The sequence below is a fragment of the Sinohyriopsis cumingii genome, chromosome 2, assembly GCF_028554795.1.
Source record: "Sinohyriopsis cumingii isolate HCF-2022 chromosome 2, ASM2855479v2, whole genome shotgun sequence".
In the NCBI taxonomy this organism is placed as follows: domain Eukaryota; kingdom Metazoa; phylum Mollusca; class Bivalvia; order Unionida; family Unionidae; genus Sinohyriopsis; species Sinohyriopsis cumingii.
Window position 1 is genome coordinate 27,602,516 of NC_142962.1, and position 20,812 is coordinate 27,623,327.

Consider the following 20,812-nt stretch of genomic DNA (forward strand, 5'->3'; position numbering starts at 1 on the left):
ATACGTTTTCGTATATGTAGCCATTATAGACGTGAAAATAAAAAATTTTCTGATGCGGTTGCGTATTGTATTCTTCGATTGACCCAGTTCTATCTTATGTGAATCACGATGTGCTTTTAATTTTTTATTTTTATATTGTTAGACATCATACTATGGGAGACGCTATTATAAACGCATACGATATTTGTATTATCTGCTAAGAAATAGTTTCGAAGTTTCGTAATGTAAAAAAATTCAAATAGTTATGAACTTTGCATGTATATCTGATCATTTCCTTCATCTAAGACCTATGTTGATTTTTTATAACAAATCAATAATTATCATCTTCCCCTTTGCATTATACTGTAAAGCCTGGTCGGTTTACTGTTTGGTGAAAGTGTGTCTAAATGTCCTGTTCATATTTCAAAGCTCCAGCTGACTGACAGGACAGAAACGTCCTCTCCGATTGTGTGCAGACCTCGGCTGAGCGATATTATAATGGCTAACATGCTGCAAAATTGTTGGGGTTTTAATACGTCTTTCATTGTTATCCATTGTTGAAAGAGTAAATAAATTGATCGTATCAAACACGCCTACATTTCAGAATACGGCACAGCCTCTTTGCTTTCTGCAGCCAATCATAGACGCCTGCGAGCTATATGATCTATTGTAATGTAAAGAATAACATATATTAACGTTTTACCTCGTCAAGGTAGTAAATTTTTCTATGCCATAGTTCGCAGTAGCTGAAATTACAGACACTCAAGACAAGATGATGGATCTAAACAGCAATAATTCAGAAAAGAGGCCTCTACCCAGCCCCAGTGGATGCAGTAGACACCACCAAGAGTCTCCAGGTAACCTTACATTACTGACAGGCCCTGGTGACGGGATGAACAGTGATGGAGGCTCGGGGAATGGAGAAAGCTGCAATAATTCGGGAGCTTCTTCTCCTTCTAATTCAAACTCGTCAGAACCACTCAACGGACAAAATTTGACATTTTCACCTGAACAAGTGGCTTGTGTTTGTGAGGCTTTACAGCAGAAAGGGGACACAGACCGGCTGGCCTTGTTTTTGTGGTCTCTACCCCCAACAGAGCTCTTAAGAGGGAGTGAAGCAGTTCTTAAGGCCAGGGCAACTGTTGCGTTCCATAAAGGAAGTTTTCGGGAATTGTATGCTATTTTAGAGAGTCACACGTTTGATTCTTCAAACCATTCATTCCTGCAGAATTTATGGTACAAAGCTCATTATCTGGAAGCTCAGAAAATAAGGGGACGACCTATAGGGGCAGTGGACAAATACAGATTAAGACGCAAGCACCCTCTTCCAAAAACCATATGGGATGGCGAGGAAACTGTGTATTGCTTCAAGGAAAAGTCACGTCAAGCTCTAAAGGAGTGCTATAAACAAAACCGATATCCAACTCCTGATGAAAAACGTAATTTAGCAAAAAAGACAGGATTAACTCTCACCCAAGTCAGTAACTGGTTTAAAAACCGACGTCAGAGAGATCGTGTACCTCAGCAACAACAGACTACATTAAACAGGTAAGTTTCGGCTTTTGTAAATATTCTCAACCAGGATATACATCATGGCGTTATACTTTCCAACTCATCCGTATCGCATGTTATTCAAGGCAGACACAACGCAAATAACATGCCTTAGAAGGCCTTTTCACACTGAAAATTATTTAATTGAGATACATGTTCTTTGGTATGAATCTAATTATATTCTAACGAAAATATCGGATTTACTTCAATTATTCTATTGTTCTATTTAATGCAGATTTAGGACCTTTGACATAATAGAGCCTATCGTACGTACATACATACATACATACATACATACATACATTCGTACGTACGTACATACATACATACATACAGACAGACAGACATCTTGCTACTTAGGATATTATGAATTTATAAAATGGCATATGAATATAAAGTTTTCTTGTATTTCATACCGTTTACTATTTAGAAGTATGTCCTTAAGTAAGTTATATCTTTGGCATTGTCACCATGGGGATTTTAGATTGGGTCTATTCCATCTGGACTTCCATTCCGAAATTATGCAATGGTAAGAACGATTTTGGAAATGCAGTTCATTTTTCTTCATATTTATCCAATGCAAATATACATTACATGCACCTGAACTTGTAAAAATATACAGCATAAGTGCCTGAACTTGTACAAATATACAGCATAAGTGCCTGAACTTGTATAAATATACAGTATAAATGCCTGAACTTGTATAAATATACAGTATAAGTGCACGAACTTGTATAAATATACAGTAAATGTACCTGAACTTCCACAAATATACATTATATGCTCCTGAACTTGTACAAAAATTTCAAAACATATACCTTAGATGTAATGGTGTACTTTATCGTGCAAGGCATTAAGCATGTTCTTTATTAGAAATGCTTGCTGATAAATGGAACAGCTTAAAATAATCCAAAAGAAAGTTCATATGTTTATTTTTTTTAAATGTTATTTTGTGCCAATATGCAGCGGTAGAATATATTTTTAATAGACAATCATGTTAAGAAAGCTTTCTTCCTTTACGTACTCACTCAAAGATAGGTTTGTGGTTAATAGATCATTATGTGGGCAACTTAAACTTGACGTTAAGTAGGACTTCCTTTCATTATAGTTGTCAATTAATTTCCGTTGATAAACTAATACAGCGCTGTTGACTGCCCACCCCCTCGAACACACATTTACACACATCCACACATATCCACGCCCATTTACACACATCCACACACATTTACACACATGTATACACATTTACATACACACACATTTACACACATCCACACACATTTACACACATCCATACAAGAGCATAATATTAATTTACATAATAAAATATGGACACTTATTGCGACGGTTTTCCAAAGTTTGGGATACATTGCATATACGACTATGCGACTATCAGTATACCGATTGGTCAGTATATTAATTGGTCAGTATATCGACTGGTCAGTGTTTAACGCAGTGTTCGGCATATTTGGGCAAAGCGAATATATAACTTATTTTGGCTTATAATAAACACTTTAATTAAAAGACAACTGTTATATCGTGTTACAATAGCGAATACTTTAATCCTTCTGCTTAATTATCTTTTGCATACTAAATGTAACATGCGTACCCAGAAGTTTGTATTAATTGCAGTTGTTTCTCTAGTTACAAGGTGGGAAACAACCGTTTAGATACCTGCGATGGCGTTACGTTAACGCCGCATTACTTTGGAGTTTCAATTAAATACACCAGAATCAACATCATTAAAAACTTGCACTATATATATATATATATATATATATATATATATATATATATATATATATATATATATATATATATATATATATATATATATATATATATATATAGTGTTGTCGATTACAATGAATATAACTCTACAACTGCTCAGACAGCAGAGAGTAAAATGCAAATGATGACCTGTCTGGTGCCACCCTGGTAGTTGAGAGTCTTGCTTTCACTAAACACCTTGGTAGTTGAGAGTCTTGCTTTGACTAAACAAGGTGATGTCTACTGGTCTATTTAATTTTAATTAAGAGAACGGGACGTAAACAGCCCTCGACGCTCGTTCAAAAGCGTTCCTCATAGACCGTAAAAGATGTCAAGTGCATTAATGGCGTATTTACCAGATTTAGTCATTATATTTCCCTGAATATCTTCTCACTGTCCAAACACTCAAGGCTTGTATCAGACCGAGATGAATTTGTTTAGTGTCTTTTCTGTGGACGATGGCAAATTCGACTAAATGGACGCCTTTTCTACGTGGAGGTGTCCTCACATTGATACAGGTTATCGGGCGTTCTTCAAAAGAAGTTAAGTACAAATTGTCGATTTTATAACAAATGAGAGATAAAGTTAACATTCAAATCACGTATTGGAGTCTAATTAAAAATATTTAAACGTATTCATTAAATATTTGGATAATATGGAAAATGATTTAATTCAACAATAGCTATTTTCTGTTTGTCACACACACACGCACACACACACACACACACACACACACACACACACACACACGCGCGCGCGCACACACACCTTTTAAAAAAAATATATATAGAACAAGACCATTACTGATTATAAAGAAAAAAGGTAGAAAAAGAGACAAGTTTAAAATCATTTAACATACATACAGGGAATAATCACAAATGTTCTGTTTAGGTCAGTTAGGAGAAAACGGAACTTTTGAACAAAATTACAAGAAAATGAAACGCGTGAAACATATTACAAGAAAAACTACTGAAAAATATTTTAAAATATGGAACTAGCGAAAAAATATACAAGAAAATGGAACTCCTGAAAATATACAAGGAACTAAAACACCTGGAAGTATGCGAAAAAGAGAATAACTTCCTTTTTATTTTTAAACTGACTTACTAATGTTAGTAATGATAGCAAGTTTCAGTAGTAATTGAGAAACGAAAAACAATTTTAGCAAAATCTTAAATTAGCTCCCTTGCCTTAATTCTCGATGCAGAAGTAATAACATTTTTTAGTTCTTTCTTGTGTCCATTTTAAGAATAATCTTCGGGCAAAATTGCATTTTTCTTTTTCTCTTGCAATTAAGGCGCCCGTTTTCCGTTTAAAGTTAAACAAATAAGAAATGATTTCAAAAATGCTTTTAGATCTTATGATATTAAATGATACTGAATATTAATGAAGGTAGGGGGATATTATTTTTAAAAGTAACTTAATAACATCAGTAAAACGTACATACAACGAACATTTAGTTTTCATTTTATACACCGATATAGCATTGGTATTTAAGTTGACTGCGGATTGTTCAAATACTCGTTTTATTTATCGTAGTTAACTTATTGCAAAATAATAGTTGCACTACACTCTAGGACATCAACAAAAATATAAACTAGAGAGAAAAGAGTCAAACAACACTCAAAACAGCACCAGCTTGAAAGTGACTCTTTAAATGTGTCACGCAGCATACAAAATAGCTTAAGCTTCCAAGTGACGCTCCCCAAATATGCGGAAAAATAATTTCCGTAATAACAATCAAAAATATTTAGTCTGAAAATGTTAAAACGCAGTTTATAAAGAAAGTAGAAAATTGTTCAAAGTAGCTAGCTTGTTCTTTCCGTAGGAAAATAAACTTTGGGTAAGTTAGGAAAGCATAAATAAATATCCTGTCTCAGTATTAATAAACTGCTATATATATGAGAGTGTGTATATATGGGGATGTTGATATCGAACGGATGTGTATATGCATTGTGTATATGGCTGTTTATGATTTTTAGGAAGGTATTTATAGATGTCATGATACATACGTGTATAAATAGATGAAAACTGTACACGATTCAAAATAAATAAACGTTCTAAAATATCTGTCTACAACAGCTTTTGCAAGTATTTTTTCAGTCAAATTGATTGATAACAATTGTACATCAATGAATGGATAGATAATTGTTTCACACCTTTAGTAATATGACCAGGTTAAAATTTAGTAAGTTTTTATTTTATATTTTTCATTACATTAATCTATAAGATTAAAAATATAGAAATGCATATGCCATACTATCCTATTCGTTCTCTCTCCCTATAGAAAACTTTAGACATATGGATGTGAAATAGACATACCCAATGCATACTTATCTTTTGACATGTATGTGAAATATATATACCCAATGCAAACTTATCTTAGAGCATGTAGGTGAAATAGATATAACCAATGCAAACATCTCTTTAGACATACGGATGTGAAATAGACACACCCATTGTAAACTTATCTACCAATTGTGAAGTTTGCATACTGTATAAATTATATACGTCAGTGTAGTACACAAATGTTCAGCATTTTGTTTTTCAAATCTGTGTTTCAATAATAATAATAATAATAATAATAATAATACAGTTATGGAATAAAGAACATTTGATTCTGACAATACTATGTTAATATACTTTTAATTTCGATAAAGGATTCATGATAAATTAGGTGGACTTCAGAACCTATATTTAAAGGCAGCTTGAGACGATGATACGGCACAGAGAGAGAGAGAGAGAGAGAGAGAGAGAGAGAGCATTCTGATTCGCACATTTGTTTTTTTTATTTGTTTTTTTTTGCGGGGGGAGGTAGTTTAGTTTTTTTAAATTATATTTATCAACGGGTAGGGCAAGCACCGTCTGATATGGGAGTGCAGCTCGGCAAATCAAGCGTTGTATTTAATTGACATCTTCCAAATAGGATATGCTAAGCGATCGTACGGATATGCTAAACAATTGAACATAGGGCAATACCTAATAGTCAAATTCATGACTTCATTAAGAAGAGCTAGGTCTGTCTGTCTGTCTGTATGCATGTATGTATGTATGTATGTATGTATGTATGTATGTATGTATGTATGTATCCATCAAGATCAATTTTCATTTCAAATTCATAACAGAACGTTAAAGAACAAACAATTATATTTACACTCTTTACGAATATGAAGTATTGTGTTCTTTTTATGTAAACTGTAAGATGGCAGCTAAACAACAGAATACAATCAAAGATATTTCAGCATTAAAAGCTGTTAATCATAATTGGAATAAATTTATGTAATTTTGCAAGTTAATTATTACATCAACTGATAATACATTTGTTCGAGTTCCTTATTACACCAAATGACAGTACATTTGTACGAGTTACCTGTTACACCAACTGACAGTATAAGTACAAGTCATTTATTACTGATAGTACATTTGTACGGGTTACTAATTACATCAACTGACTAAATCTGTACGAGTTACTTTTTACATCAACTGACAGTGTAAGTGTACAAGTTACTTATTACATAAATTGGCAGCACCATGGTATTAATTTTGTAAGTATCAAACTTCCTTTGTCCTACAAAATATCCTTTTTTAAGCAATATTTTTGCCGTATTCCTGTTGGAGGTCACGCATTAAAATTACATGCTTTTGAACTTTAGTTTCGACTAAATGTGTTCAAGTTTGAGCTTTTATTTTTTAAAGACGAAATGTATTCACATGAAAAGTCATTTCTCCTAATAAATAGAAAGCGCCCAATAAAAATAAAATGTCTCAAATTTCATCCTACCTCAGGCCTGACATCAGTGTAAGACAAAAAGTAGCTGGCTAGTATTGTTCCACTTTTGGCAACATGCCAAATCTGTCTCGATTTCACTACTTGCTTCAAGTATTGCTTGCTCATTCTGTTACAAAAATAAAAATATCAAGTCACATCGTTTTCCCATTTTTTCACTAGACACATACCACATGATTTATGATTTCATTTTACTTATTTTCCATGTGAATTTTCAATACAATATGACTTGCTTTTTTGCATTTTGTTTTTGTCAATTACCGACCTAGCACCTCAGATATTGAGTTTATTAATAATCAATAAAAATAAAATACTTACCTTTAGGTTGTATTCATCTGGTGAAATACGTGATTAAGTTACGTTGTTTTTTTTAAAGAGTCGTTATTTATCAAAGATATATTCTTCCAGAATGAAACCCACAAAGGCACATATACGCAGAGAATATTCCTATTATTCACAATTTGTTTCCATTATGGTACTTTTTTTTAATAGTAAGCCATTCTCATCTCGAGTAAAAGTCGATCTCAGTCTTTCTTTATCACAACGATGTCATTTTGTTCTTTCATACTGATGCAATATGACCATCATGACGATTATACTTATATCGAAGATTCGAAAACGTTTGTTTTGTTTTATATAGATTACCGTCCAAGTGAAAAGTCATTACAGTCAAACTACACTAAAAATGACTGAAACCACACAAAGACTTGTCAAACTACACTAAAAATGACTGAAACCACACAAAGACTTGTCAATCAAACTACACTAAAAATGACTGAAACCACACAAAGACTTGTTAGACAAACTACACTAAAAACGACTGAAACCACACAAAGACTTGTCAGACAAACTACACTAAAAACGACTGAAACCACACAAAGACTTGTCAGACAAACTACACTAAAAATGACTTAAACCACACAAAGACTTGTCAGACAATATCAGTTCTTGACTAACGAACTGAAATCCAGTTGCAGTTAAATCTGAACTACCTCCATTAAATGCCTACGAATTACCCAAAATAACAAAGCAAAAAAGCAAATAAGCATATCTTTGTCGTAAATCCCTCCTACCCCCACCCCATGACGAGAATTTTCTTTAGCCTTTAACTCCAAAATGACACTGTTATCACTTTTATTGGCTTATTATCTGACCTTTGGAACACATTCGAAAAGACACTGAGCAGAGCCGTTCTCCCAAACCAACAACGGGTTTCACTTGTGCCATATCTCCCCAGAACAGAAACCAATGTACTTTTCACACACTCTCATGACCGCCTAGTGGTTAGAGCGTCCGCTTCGGATGTGGGAGGTCGTAGGTTCGATCCTCGGTCGAGCCACACCAAAGACTTACGAAAATGGTACTAACAGCTACCTCGCTTGGCGCTCAGCATTACGAGATTAGTGTAAGGACTGGTAGGCCTGGTGTCAGGATAATGTGACTGGGTGGGACATCATGCTACATGTCTGCGGCATGATGCCCCAGAGCTAGACATCACTATAAACTGCCACACTGCAGACATCGTATCGATATGACTGAAAAATTGTTAAAGCTACGTTAAAATCCAAATCTCTCTCTCTCTCTTTCTCTCTCTCTCTCTCTCTCTCTCTCTCTCTCACACACACACACACACACACACACACACACACACATTCTGGAGAGAAACGGCAAGTATATTTCATGAATAAATTTGGGGAGAAAAATGGCGATGCATTTTATGAAAAGAGCGTGAGTGCAGTTTAAGAATAGATTTAGGGAGTTAACGGCGAGTGAAGTTTATGAATAAATTTGGGGGGAAAAGACAAGAGTATTTCATGAATAGATTTGGGCAGAAATTCGGATATGGACACATATAAATACAGTCATCGTCTATTCATACAGGATTCTACGCGAGTGTGTGGTTGTCTTTTTGCCTGTTTAAGATTTACTTGGTCTATGTTATTATTTTAAGTCAATGACAATAAAATCGAATCTCTGGTGTTTCAAAGAGATACATTTAGTTTTGCTTCTACGTTTTAGACAAAAAAGTGTTCTTTTACAGAATAAGTTCTATTTTGGAAAAAAAGAGACCGATTACATCCCTATGGTTTTCCTATTCTCAACCAGACAGTTTATATAAGTACTTTTAAATAACGCCAACGTACTGAAAATCCCATATTTAACCTGATTTATGTTTCGTATTGAAAACCCAGTTTAAAGAAAGACATCTGGTTTAAGCTCTCTGATCTGTCGTTAAAAATTGAGTTGCCCTGATTTTATTTCATAATTGTCAACATAAGTTACCTGTTTTTTGCAAAGCAGACTTTTGGAAGTCTATACAATGAGATGACGCATACGAAAAAATCCATTTATATAGAAGCTAGTAACCGTCTATACGTCTTCAGTTAATTTACAAGCTAAATGTTCATTGATTCCCTTTTCATTTTACAAATTTTTTGTTCGAGATTGACTGATCAGAATAAATGTAACATTTATGGGCCAGGGACTGGCATATCAGTATAAATTTAATTAAGGTTTAAGAGTGAAAGACTGACGGATCAACAGAACATTAATTAAGACTTAAGAGTGAGAGATTAATAGATCAGCATCAATGTAGTTAAGACTTAGGAGTGAGAGATGGAATGATCAGCATAAATTGAATTACGATTTATGATTGAGCGATTGACAGATCAACATGTATTAGTTAAGACTTAAGAGTGGGAGACTGACATATCAAACTAAATTTAAGCCTTAACAGTGAAAGACTGACAGATCAGGAAAAATCTAATCGAGACTTAGGAGTGAAAGACTGACAGATTAGCATGTATCAGTTAAGACTTAAGAGTGGGAGACTGACATAACAAACTAATTTTAGCCTTAAGAGTGAGAGACTGACAGATCAGGAAAAATCTAATCGAGACTTAGGAGTGAAAGACTGACAGATCAGCACACATTTAATTAAGACTTAAGAAAGAAAGATTGACAGACCAGACTAAATTTAATTAAGACTTAAAAGTGAAATATTGGTCGAAATATATTTCAGGTACAGGAAGTTATTTGAGATGGCATTGTATTGAAACTATGGGCTGTGCTGCGTTGATTAGACACTGGATTATGATAGCCAAGAAATGTAAACATTGACGGCCATCTTTATATCTGCATTTATCTCCGCCAATAATAATCAAATAATTACTATAAGAGAGCAAAATTAGTTATTTTTCAACATGGCTTGAAAATATGGAATTTTGTTTGTGATCAAATAACGGAATATTTTCGTGTTTGTCAAATACTAGACATGAAAGTATTTATAAATTGATTATGGTATTAATGGTGAGAAATCTTTTCTGAGGGAGAACAAATAATGATATTCCTTGCAGATGGTCTATTTCTAGGCTTGAGTCACAGTAGAAATGGTGACGCACTAGAAAATATCCCTCTAGCCAATTATACACCTGATAATCTTGATCAGAAATTCCTTACTCCAAAATAAACGATAATTTGGTATAACCTTCCCGCTGGTAGCTCATGATTAAAATTTGCACTTTTCTTTGAAAACGGCGGTTCTCGATTCGGCTTTTACGAAAGGATTTTATGTTCACCAAATAATTTTAGATTCTGCCCTTCTTTGTTAGTATGCAGTGGGTGGTAGATATTGGATTAGGTCGTTCTTTGTTAGCGTGCAGTGGGGGATTGAGACTGGATTATGTCATTCTTTGTTAGCATGCAGTGGGCGATTGAGACTGGATTATGTCATTCTTTGTTAGCATGCAGTGGGCGATTGAGACTGGATTATGTCATTCTTTGTTAGCATGCAGTGGGCGATTGAGACTGGATTATGTCATTCTTTGTTAGAATGCAGTGGGCGATTGAGACTGGATTATATCATTTTTTGTTAGCATGCAGTGGGCGATTGAGACTGGATTATGTCATTCTTTGTTAGCATGCAGTGGGCGATTGAGACTTGATTATGTCATCCTTTGTTAGCATGCAGTTGGCGATGGTGACAAAATTAGCAATTTAACACAGTGTAAAAGGAGATCTGTCAAAACGATATCTGACTGTTTAGACCTTTTCTCATTGCAAAGGGTAAACTTATTTTATAGAAAGTGAGACAACGATGCTATTGTATATACAAGACATTGACAATCCATGTGGAATCATGACAATCCATGTGGGATCATGATAATCCATGTGGAATCATGAAGATCCATGTGGAATCGTGACAATGTGAAATCATGACAATCATGACAATCCATGTGGAATCATGACAATCCATGTGGAATGATAACAATCAAATACTACTTTATTATGCACTTTAAATTACTGTTGTCGTTTCTTAAAAACAAGTTCAGCTTTAATCAATATCTGCGTCCAAAAGTTGTTACCAAATATGTCTATGACTTTTAAGTATTATATAACAGTCTTGAACGAAGTTAATACTACGCGTTTCTACCCTAATATATACACATTATTCATTTATAAAATTACATTTAAAAGTTTAGTTAATTTGTCATTGGTAGCTATAAAAACACAACAACACAGACTATCCTCTAAAATACATTAGGCTAAGCTTCGGTCGGGTGTTTTAAAATGACATTCGTATTGATTGTTCTGTAGCTTTCGGGAGCAAACACTACCTTTAAGTGTCTGCATTGCAACTTCGTTTGCTCATTACAAAACATCCACTCGCGATGTTCTGTTAAATGCAGTGTTTATATACATTGTTAGCCATTGTTACACAAACTGAATACTAGTGATGAATAACTAAGCAAGCAACGGATTTATTTCGATGTGTTTTGCTGCCAATCTGAATAGCTTGGTGTTTTTTTTTTCTTCCCCAGAAGTCTATTAAATCTTGCTTAACTAAAGTATAAATGTAATAAATAGAAACCAAAATAAGAACGTAAAGTAATTTGTTAGGAAGACAATAGTTGACGTCAACGCTGCACTTTAATAGCATAGAACAACTGTTTAATTGGGGGGAAAATCAATTATTAAGTAGTGCTGTCAGTCTGGTCTGTATTCGACTGGTCTGTAATCGACTGGTCGACTGGTCTGTAATCGACTGGTCTGTAATCGACTGTAATGGTCTGTAATCGACTGGCTAGGGATAGGTTAGGATTATTCTTTTCATTTCGTAGGATTAGAAAATGAGATTAAAACATTATCTCCCAAGTTTGATTTTTTTACTTAGATACCCGTTCTGCTCTTACTGGTTCTGATCTCTTTTCAGTAAAATCTAGTTGAGACATTTTTAAACCGGTGACAAAGTACGATTATCAAACATTGAATTATGTCCTTTGCAGCAATTCCTGGTAAACTAGATTTTGTCCAATCACTAATCATGAAAGTTGTTAGTCTGGCACGTGCCATTACAAGTTTATTTAAAAACATAATTATCTTTCTTCTCAAGCTGCTACTCTTAGCTCACAATAATTACATTTTGAATTGAGGTAGATTTTTAACACAACAATTATAATTTGAATTGAGGTAGATTTGTAACACAACAATTAGACTTTGAATTGTGGTAGATTTGTAACACAACAATTTAAAATTTGTTCATATTTGGTCATTCTTCAAAATCCAAATTCAAATGATGCAGATTCAAGTGAATGGAAAAGCTGCTATTAGACATGTTTACTGTTTTAGCATGTATCACCCGATGAACTCACTAGTTCCAAACCTTTTAGAAAGACCTAAGACAAAAGCCCGAACTTTTCATAATTCTGTATTTCACTTGCAAATTCATCTGTATATTGTCTTTCTATCTTGCTATCTTTCTTCTGAATGGAGAAAAAATGTCAAATTTCAGAATTAAATTCTGAATAAATTTTAAACTTTAAAAATTGCCCTACTACAAATGTTAAAACTTGTTATGATTTGTATATTAAAGTACTCGAATTTGATTCTGAAATTTGACATTTATTCTCCAAAACATGTATCACCCAATGAAATAACTAGTCTCAAACGTTTGAAAAAGATCATAGCTTGTCTCACCCAATGAACTAACTAGTCCCAACCGTGTTAGAAAGATCATAGCATGTATCACCCGATGAACTAACTAGTCCCAAACATTTGAGAAAGATCATAGCATGTATCACCCGATGAACTAACTAGTCCCAACCGTGTTAGAAAGATCATAGCATGTATCACCCGATGAACTAACTAGTCCCAACCGTGTTGAAAAGATCATAGCATGTATCACCCGATGTACTAACTAGTCCAAACCGTGTTAGAAAGATCATAGCATGTATCACCCGATGAACTAACTAGTCCCAACCGTGTTAGAAAGATCAAAGTATTTATTTATACTGAAAGACAATACACATATAAATTTGCAAGTGAAATACAGAATTGTGAAAAATTCAGTCAGGCTTTATGTAATCATTTCTAGTATGGTTTGTAATGAAGTATTAGACAACAGTTTATGGGCTTGGAATAAATTTGACATAGCTTAGTGATACATTCTGTACCAATATGATTTCCATATAGTACAAATCACCCAGCGGCCATTAACGTCTCCACCTGTCCTATTTATTCGACCATTAAAGTCCCATTTGTTCGACGCCTAGAAGTCTAAGCTGAAATGATGAGGTAGAAGAATAACAATCGACCATCTAACACTACCTAACGATATAAATTCATCTAACACTACCTAACAATATAAATTCATCTAATGCTACCTAACAATGTAAATTCATCTACTGCTACCTAACAATGTAAATTCATCTAACACTACAATATAAATTCACATAACACTACCAAACAATCTAAATTTACCTAACACTACCTAACAATATTAATTTATATAATACTACCTAACAATATTAATTCATCAAACACCACCTAACAATATAACGTCGTCTAACATTACCTAAAAATATAAATTCATCTAACACTACCCAACAATAGAAATTCATCTAACACTACCTAACAATATAAATTCGTCTAACGATACCTAACAATAGAAATTCATCTAACACTACCTAACAATATAAATTCGTCTAACGATACCTAACAATAGAAATTCATCTAACACTACCCAACAATAGAAATTCGTCTGACACTACCTAACAATATAAATTGATCTAACACTACCTAACAACATAAATTCATATAACACTAACAATATAAATTGATCTAACACTACCTAACAATATAAATTCGTCTAACATTACCTAAAATATAAATTCATCTAACACTACCCAACAATAGAAATTCGTCTAACGATACCTAACAATATAAATTGATCTAACACTACCTAACAATAGAAATTCATCTAACACTACCTAACCATATAAATTCATATAACACTAACAATATAAATTCATCTAACTCTTCCTAACAATATAAATTCATCCAACAGTACCTAACAATAGAAATTCATCTAACACCACCTAACCATATAAATTCATCTAAAACTACCTAACCATGTAAATTCAGCTAACATTACCTAACAATATATATTCATCTAACACTAGCTAACAATAGAAATACATCTAATACTTCCTAACAATATAAATTCATCTAACACTACCTGACAAATATAAATTCATCAAACACTAGCAATATAAATTCACTCAACACTACCTAACAATATAAATTCATCTAACACCACTTAAACATATAAATCCATCTAACACTGCCTAACAATATAGATTCATCTAACACTAACTAACAATATTAATTCATCTAGCACTACTAACAATATAAATTGACTATGTTTTGACATAAGTGTTCTCAAATATTTCTTTTTATGTAATATTTACAAAAATACGTCATATCAATTTGAAACTAAAGAAAGGACATTGGTTAACGCTATTACATTCTTTTTATTTTCCAATTATTAAAGGACGTTGGTCAACACGATCACATTTGTCATATTTTCAATTTTTTAAAGGACATTGGTCAACGCTATCGCATTAATTTTATTTTTAAGTTATAAAAGGACATTGGTCAACGCGATCACATTAGTCTTATTTGTAATATTAAGTACTAGAGTCTTGCTTTAAAATGGAATCATACATATTCCAAAATCATTAGTGCTAATCTTTAGTTCAGAACTTGGAATTATTTTACATTGTCTATGTTCGAAATGCCCGATAGAGTAAACAAAACTTCTCTTCAGTTTTATGAGTAGTGGAAAGTTTAGACCCCGCATCCACCTAATGCTGACTAAATTAAACACGTAAAAACTTTTCTTTGATCAATGGACACACCAATGTTTAATCCTACAGTGATGAAATAAATTCTATATTCTTTCTTTCCATAAGAAAGTGAAACGATGAAAGGGTTTATTGTTAGATGCCATCATTGTAGATGATGTTTGTTGTATAGATGATATGTGTTGTGTAGATGATGTGTGTTGTGTAGATGATGTGTGTTGTGTAGATGATGCTTTTTGGGTAGATGATGCTTATTGGATAGATGATGCTTGTTGTGTAGATGATACTTGTGTAGATGATATGTGTTGTGTAGATGATGCTTGTTGTGTAGATGATGTTTGTAGTGTAGATGATGTGTGTTGTGTAGATGATGCTTGTTGTGTAGTTGATACTCGTTGTGTAGATAATGTGTGTTGTGTAGATGATGCTTGTTGTGTAGATGATGTGTGTTGTGTAGATGATGTTTGTTGTGTAGATGATGATTGTTGTGTAGATGATGTGTCTTGTTTAGATGATGTGTCTTGTGTAGATGATTTGTCTTGTGTAGATGATGCTTGTTTCGTAGATGACGTTCATTGTGTAGATGACGCTTGTTGTGTAGATGATACTTGTTATTTTATAACTTCACCACTTAGCAGTGGCCAGTTGTTCAAACCAGATCACTTTTCATTTTCTGACTTTAAAATATCGATTGACATTAATTATCATTATTTCGTATCTGCCAGCACGATATTAATTCATATTAATGTCAACACTTTCCGTCTCTAATTATACTGCACTATTTATACCAGCCATTTTTGTTGACAAAATTATGCAATGTACAGGGTACTTGTGTATCGATAGAAAATCTTATGGTTCGTTACAGAAGAGTACTATGTTTTTTATGTGATTCCTCAAAGGGCGCAAGTTTCTTATTTTACTTAGAAAATAGAAATCCATCTGGCAAAGTACAATAGAGTGAAATTTAGAAAGATACGCTTTACAAGCCAAGTTACTGTCTACTAGACCAATTCGGATCTTTATTAATCCCCCAGAACAATGTACGCGAATACTTAACATACTGCACTTACTTGTATTGGGTCTTCATTAAAAAGTGTGTGGAAGCGATAACTTTCACTATACAATTAACGTTGTAAAGGAAATAAAAAGTGTGTGGAAGCGATAACGTTCAGGGTACAATGAGCAAATTAAAGTAAATAAAAAGCGCGTGCAGTTCTGTTTGAGAATAACAAAGGCAATTCCTTTCACTTAATTTCTTCATGTTTTTCATGTTTATTTTCATCACATTTAGTGCCCGTTTTGTGCCCTTCACTGCTGTAATAGTCTGTAAGTAAATAATAACAACTGTCCACTTACTGTTCTTATAACACATTAAGCAATGCAAACCGAATAAAAGTAAGCAATGCCTTTAATCAAAGAAAACTTATCTAAGGAAGAGACAAGTTTGAACATGAATTCATCAAAGATTTTAACAAATGTACGTAAAAGCAAACAGAACTGCATCAGTCAGCTTGTTTTTGTTTTCTTAACATATCTCTCGCTCACATCTAACAAAGACAGTTTTTTTCATTAGACTATTCGCCGTGATGTTTTTCTTCATGGGTAGCGGTGTATTATTGGTCGCAATGAATCTCAACACAATCTGAACGGATTACATTCTTATGGCCAACAATAGGGCTTTAAATAAAATTGTATCTGACTAGAATCTCTGCTCATTTGAATCGGGAGACGAAAGCAGACATGCATCCAATATCTGGCCAAGTTGGCACTGCTGTGTCGTTACCATTTATTACGATTATAGGATGCACCGTGATTTAGCTCTACTGGTCATATACCAGAAAAGCTTCTATCATGGTCCAATAACGTTTGCTACTGATACAGCTCTGAGATAATCTGGAGGATTTCCATATACCTTTTCAGACAGATGCATCTCATGGTCTAGTTTGTCCTAATTGAAAACGGTGCTGCCCCCTTCCCCCGAACGAATGGCATAGCAATGTGGGTTTTTCTCAAAGACTTTTAATCAGGTCTAGATGATCCTAAATGAAAACGGTGCCGCCCACACTCCCCCCCCCCCAATGAATGGCATATCATGTCGGGTTTTCTCTCGAAGACGTTCTACGAGGTCTAGATGATCCTAAATGAAAACGGTGCTGCCCACACTACTCCCGCCTGAACGAATGGCATAGAAATGTGGGGTTTTCTCTCAAAGACTTTCTACGAGGTCTAGATGATCCTAAATGATAATAATGATGGTCCGACTGCTGACACGGCAGCTATATTCGAAACTCTTGTTATCGCTGCTACTTCTGAATTAATTGTTATATCGTCATTGGATTTTCACTCAAAAATGTTTTATTATATATAGTTGGTCGTACATAAAACCGGGGCCGATCAAAGGTTCAATATAGCCACCAATGCAGTAATCGTGAAACTATTACTATTTGCGACACCTGAGCATATACATATATATATATATATATATATATATATATATATATATATATATATATATATATATATATATATATATATATATATATCGCCGTAGTGTTTTCACCAAAAGACCTTTGATGATGTCCAATTGGTCTTAAAATGAACATGGTGGCGATCTGACATCCAAAGACAAACTTGCTATCGTTTCCCCTTCTGAATCAAGGGTTATATCAGCATGAGGTTTTCACTGAAAGACGTCTTATGTTTTCTTGATTCTAAATTAAAATGGAGCTGATATGACGTCCAGTATGTGTCCATCTTGAAAATCTTATTTTCGCCACTCCTCTTAAAGGGAAAGTTGTTTTGATCAGAAGGTTTCCTATGACGTCTAGTTGGTCCTAAAAGAGAATGACTAACTCTCAATATGGCCACCATGGTGGCTATCTTGAACATATTGCTATCTTTACACCCAAATGGACGGGTAATCAACGTGAAGACCTCGTATGATCCCTAGATGACTTTAAATGAAAATGGAAACATTCGTACATCCAATATGACCGCCATGACCGCTATCACTACTTCTCCGAATGGGTGATAATTATGACATCTGGTTTTCACCAAAAGATTCTTAATTACTTCTACTTTACCTTAAGTGAAAATGGTGCATCGCTAACATCGAAATGTGTGTCAGTTTGGCTACTTTATAAATATCGTCGCTGACGAATGTCAGAGATGGTTTCAACAGTCAACAGTTACAAAAAAGAAAATATTTTTTATCTTGAATTCCTGGAAATTATATTTGCGATAGTCCCTTCAAGGGACTTTTGCATTTCAGTCGCACAGACAGTGATAAGAGCTCTCTAATGTGAGAAAGCATGCCAGTATTAATTCACTTGAAGATGGTCATAAAAGAACGTTTCAGCTCTACTTGTCGTAGATCAGAAGATCTTAAGGATTGGCTTTCCTCCATCTGTCTGTGGACAAGTTTGGTATCGACATTCCTCCTAAACTGCTTGGGTAGATGCCATGAAGGTCTATAAACACGTTCATCCTATGGTATAATTGGTCAAAACAAAATGGTAGTGCTCGAACATTCCATATGGCCATTAGTGTCAATCTTGAAAAAGGTGGTGTCGATACTCCTCCTACACAGATCGTCATATCTACAGGATATTTTCACAAAAAAACTCTAATGCACTCAAGCTGGATCTAAATAATCTGTCATCGAATTTCTTCATCGAATATAGATGTCGCCTCTGCAGTCGTCATATATACTCTGATATTACAACTGTACCTTTAAAAAAATTCCGATAAAATTTACCACAGTATGCCATATTTAAAATTAAATAATACTTGGATGAGTTCAATTGTGATGAAAGCTTTACATGCTATTCATAATTCTGTAAAATTCCATGTAAGATAAAATAACAGATTTTAGATTTTTTTTCAATCATAATACGGCATGAAACGAAGAGAGTCTTTTTCACCAATCTTGTTTGCACTCTTTTAAAAATGATATTGTTTACGTAATAATTTAAATACAGATAAAGCTTTCTCAATAATGATTGTCCTTTATTATTGTTATATATGTAGATGATACAGTAACATGTGCAAAACCAGAACAGTCATTACAAAGCAATGCTGAATAATTTGGAATAATATACTCATTCCTGGAACATTAGGATTGATACTAAGAAAGCAAAATATTATGGTATTTGAAAGAGGGAATATGATAAAGTCAACAGTACATCACAATGGTGAATTATTAGAAACTGTAGATCCATTAAATAACTTGGTTTTCATTCATTACAAGCTGGTTCATGGCTACATAAGCAAATACACCTACGTTCTGAGGTGACTTTAGCTCTTTGTAATCTCCACAAATTATTGTATTAATCTATTCTATATGTTAATACAAGCTGTTCACTTGCCAATAATCAAGTTGGATCTGCGCTTAATTATGAATTAGAGATATACAGTTTCCAACCAGGACAAAATGCTAAACAAATTCATGAAATTTTTTTACAGATGATTTATAAACATGAAAAAATATCTACTTTTTTATCCTGTCTATGGTGAACTGGGGAGACACTCAGCGTGGATTCTTTTTTAAAGAAATGTTCGAACTTACTTTACGTTAAAAGGCGACACTGATATTATCGGTAATTCGTATAACACAAACAAAAAAAAAACTATATTTAAAGTTAAATGTCTGTTAGAAGATATTGAATTTTTGTATGTGTGGAATAATTTGATATTGTTATTCTAGTTAGTCAAATACATATGGAATAATTTGGAGTATAATTCTAGTCATTCAGATACATAGGGGATACTTTTAGATTAAAATTCCAGTCAGTCAGATACGAGATAGTTTTATATTGGTATAAGCAAAAATGGATATCCACTGTGAGATCATTAAGCAAGACTGAATAGTATTCTTTGTATAAAGAATATTTATCTTACAAATGTATTTGTTGAGATAATTTATTATCATTTGAAGAGTACTTAGGTGTGATAAATTAAGCTTTTTGAAAGAGTACAAGGGTGTGTTAAATTAAGCTTATTTAAGAGTACTAAAGGTATGATAAATTAAGCTTATTTAATAATAGCACTAAATAGATTTAGAGCACTATAACCTAACTTGAACAAAGACATGGGTCACTATGAGAGTATTTAAGGCAAAGAATACAGAAAAGAGGCGTAATGAAGGAAAATCAAGAAATAAGAATAAAGAAATTACTCATTATGGGGGAGTACCAAGGAATAAGAATACAAATATTGGTCGTTATGAGGGAGTACCAAGGAACACAAATATATAAATGGGTCGTTATGAAGGAGTACCAAGGAATGACAATATATAAACGAGGGAGTACCAAGGAATATGAATAAAGAGATGAGTTGTTATGACGGAGTAATAATGAATTAGATTGTGAGAACACAAAAGTAGTCATCATGAAGGTGTACCAAGTAATGCAAATACAAAAATGGGTCATGGTGATGGATTACAAAGAATAATAATATAGAGATGGGTCCTTATGAGGGAGTATCAATAAATACGAATATATTAATTGGCTTGTTATGACGGAGTACCGAGGAATAAGAACATAGAAATTGATCGGTATAAGGGAGTTCTAAGAAATAAGAA

The 20,812-nt window shown here is 33.6% G+C and overlaps 1 protein-coding gene across 1 annotated transcript in view; it reads left to right on the top strand.

Moving 5' to 3' along the window:
* Positions 1 to 681: 681 nt before the first annotated feature.
* The window catches only part of LOC149804527 (homeobox protein SIX6-like), a 47,495-nt gene continuing 27,364 nt past the window's right edge, over positions 682 to 20,812 (top strand). The window contains exon 1 of the mRNA XM_089941114.1: positions 682 to 1,527. Within this exon, the coding sequence (XP_089797240.1) occupies positions 752 to 1,527 (776 nt within the window). The 5' untranslated portion in view covers positions 682 to 751. The remainder of the gene's footprint in view (positions 1,528 to 20,812) is intronic.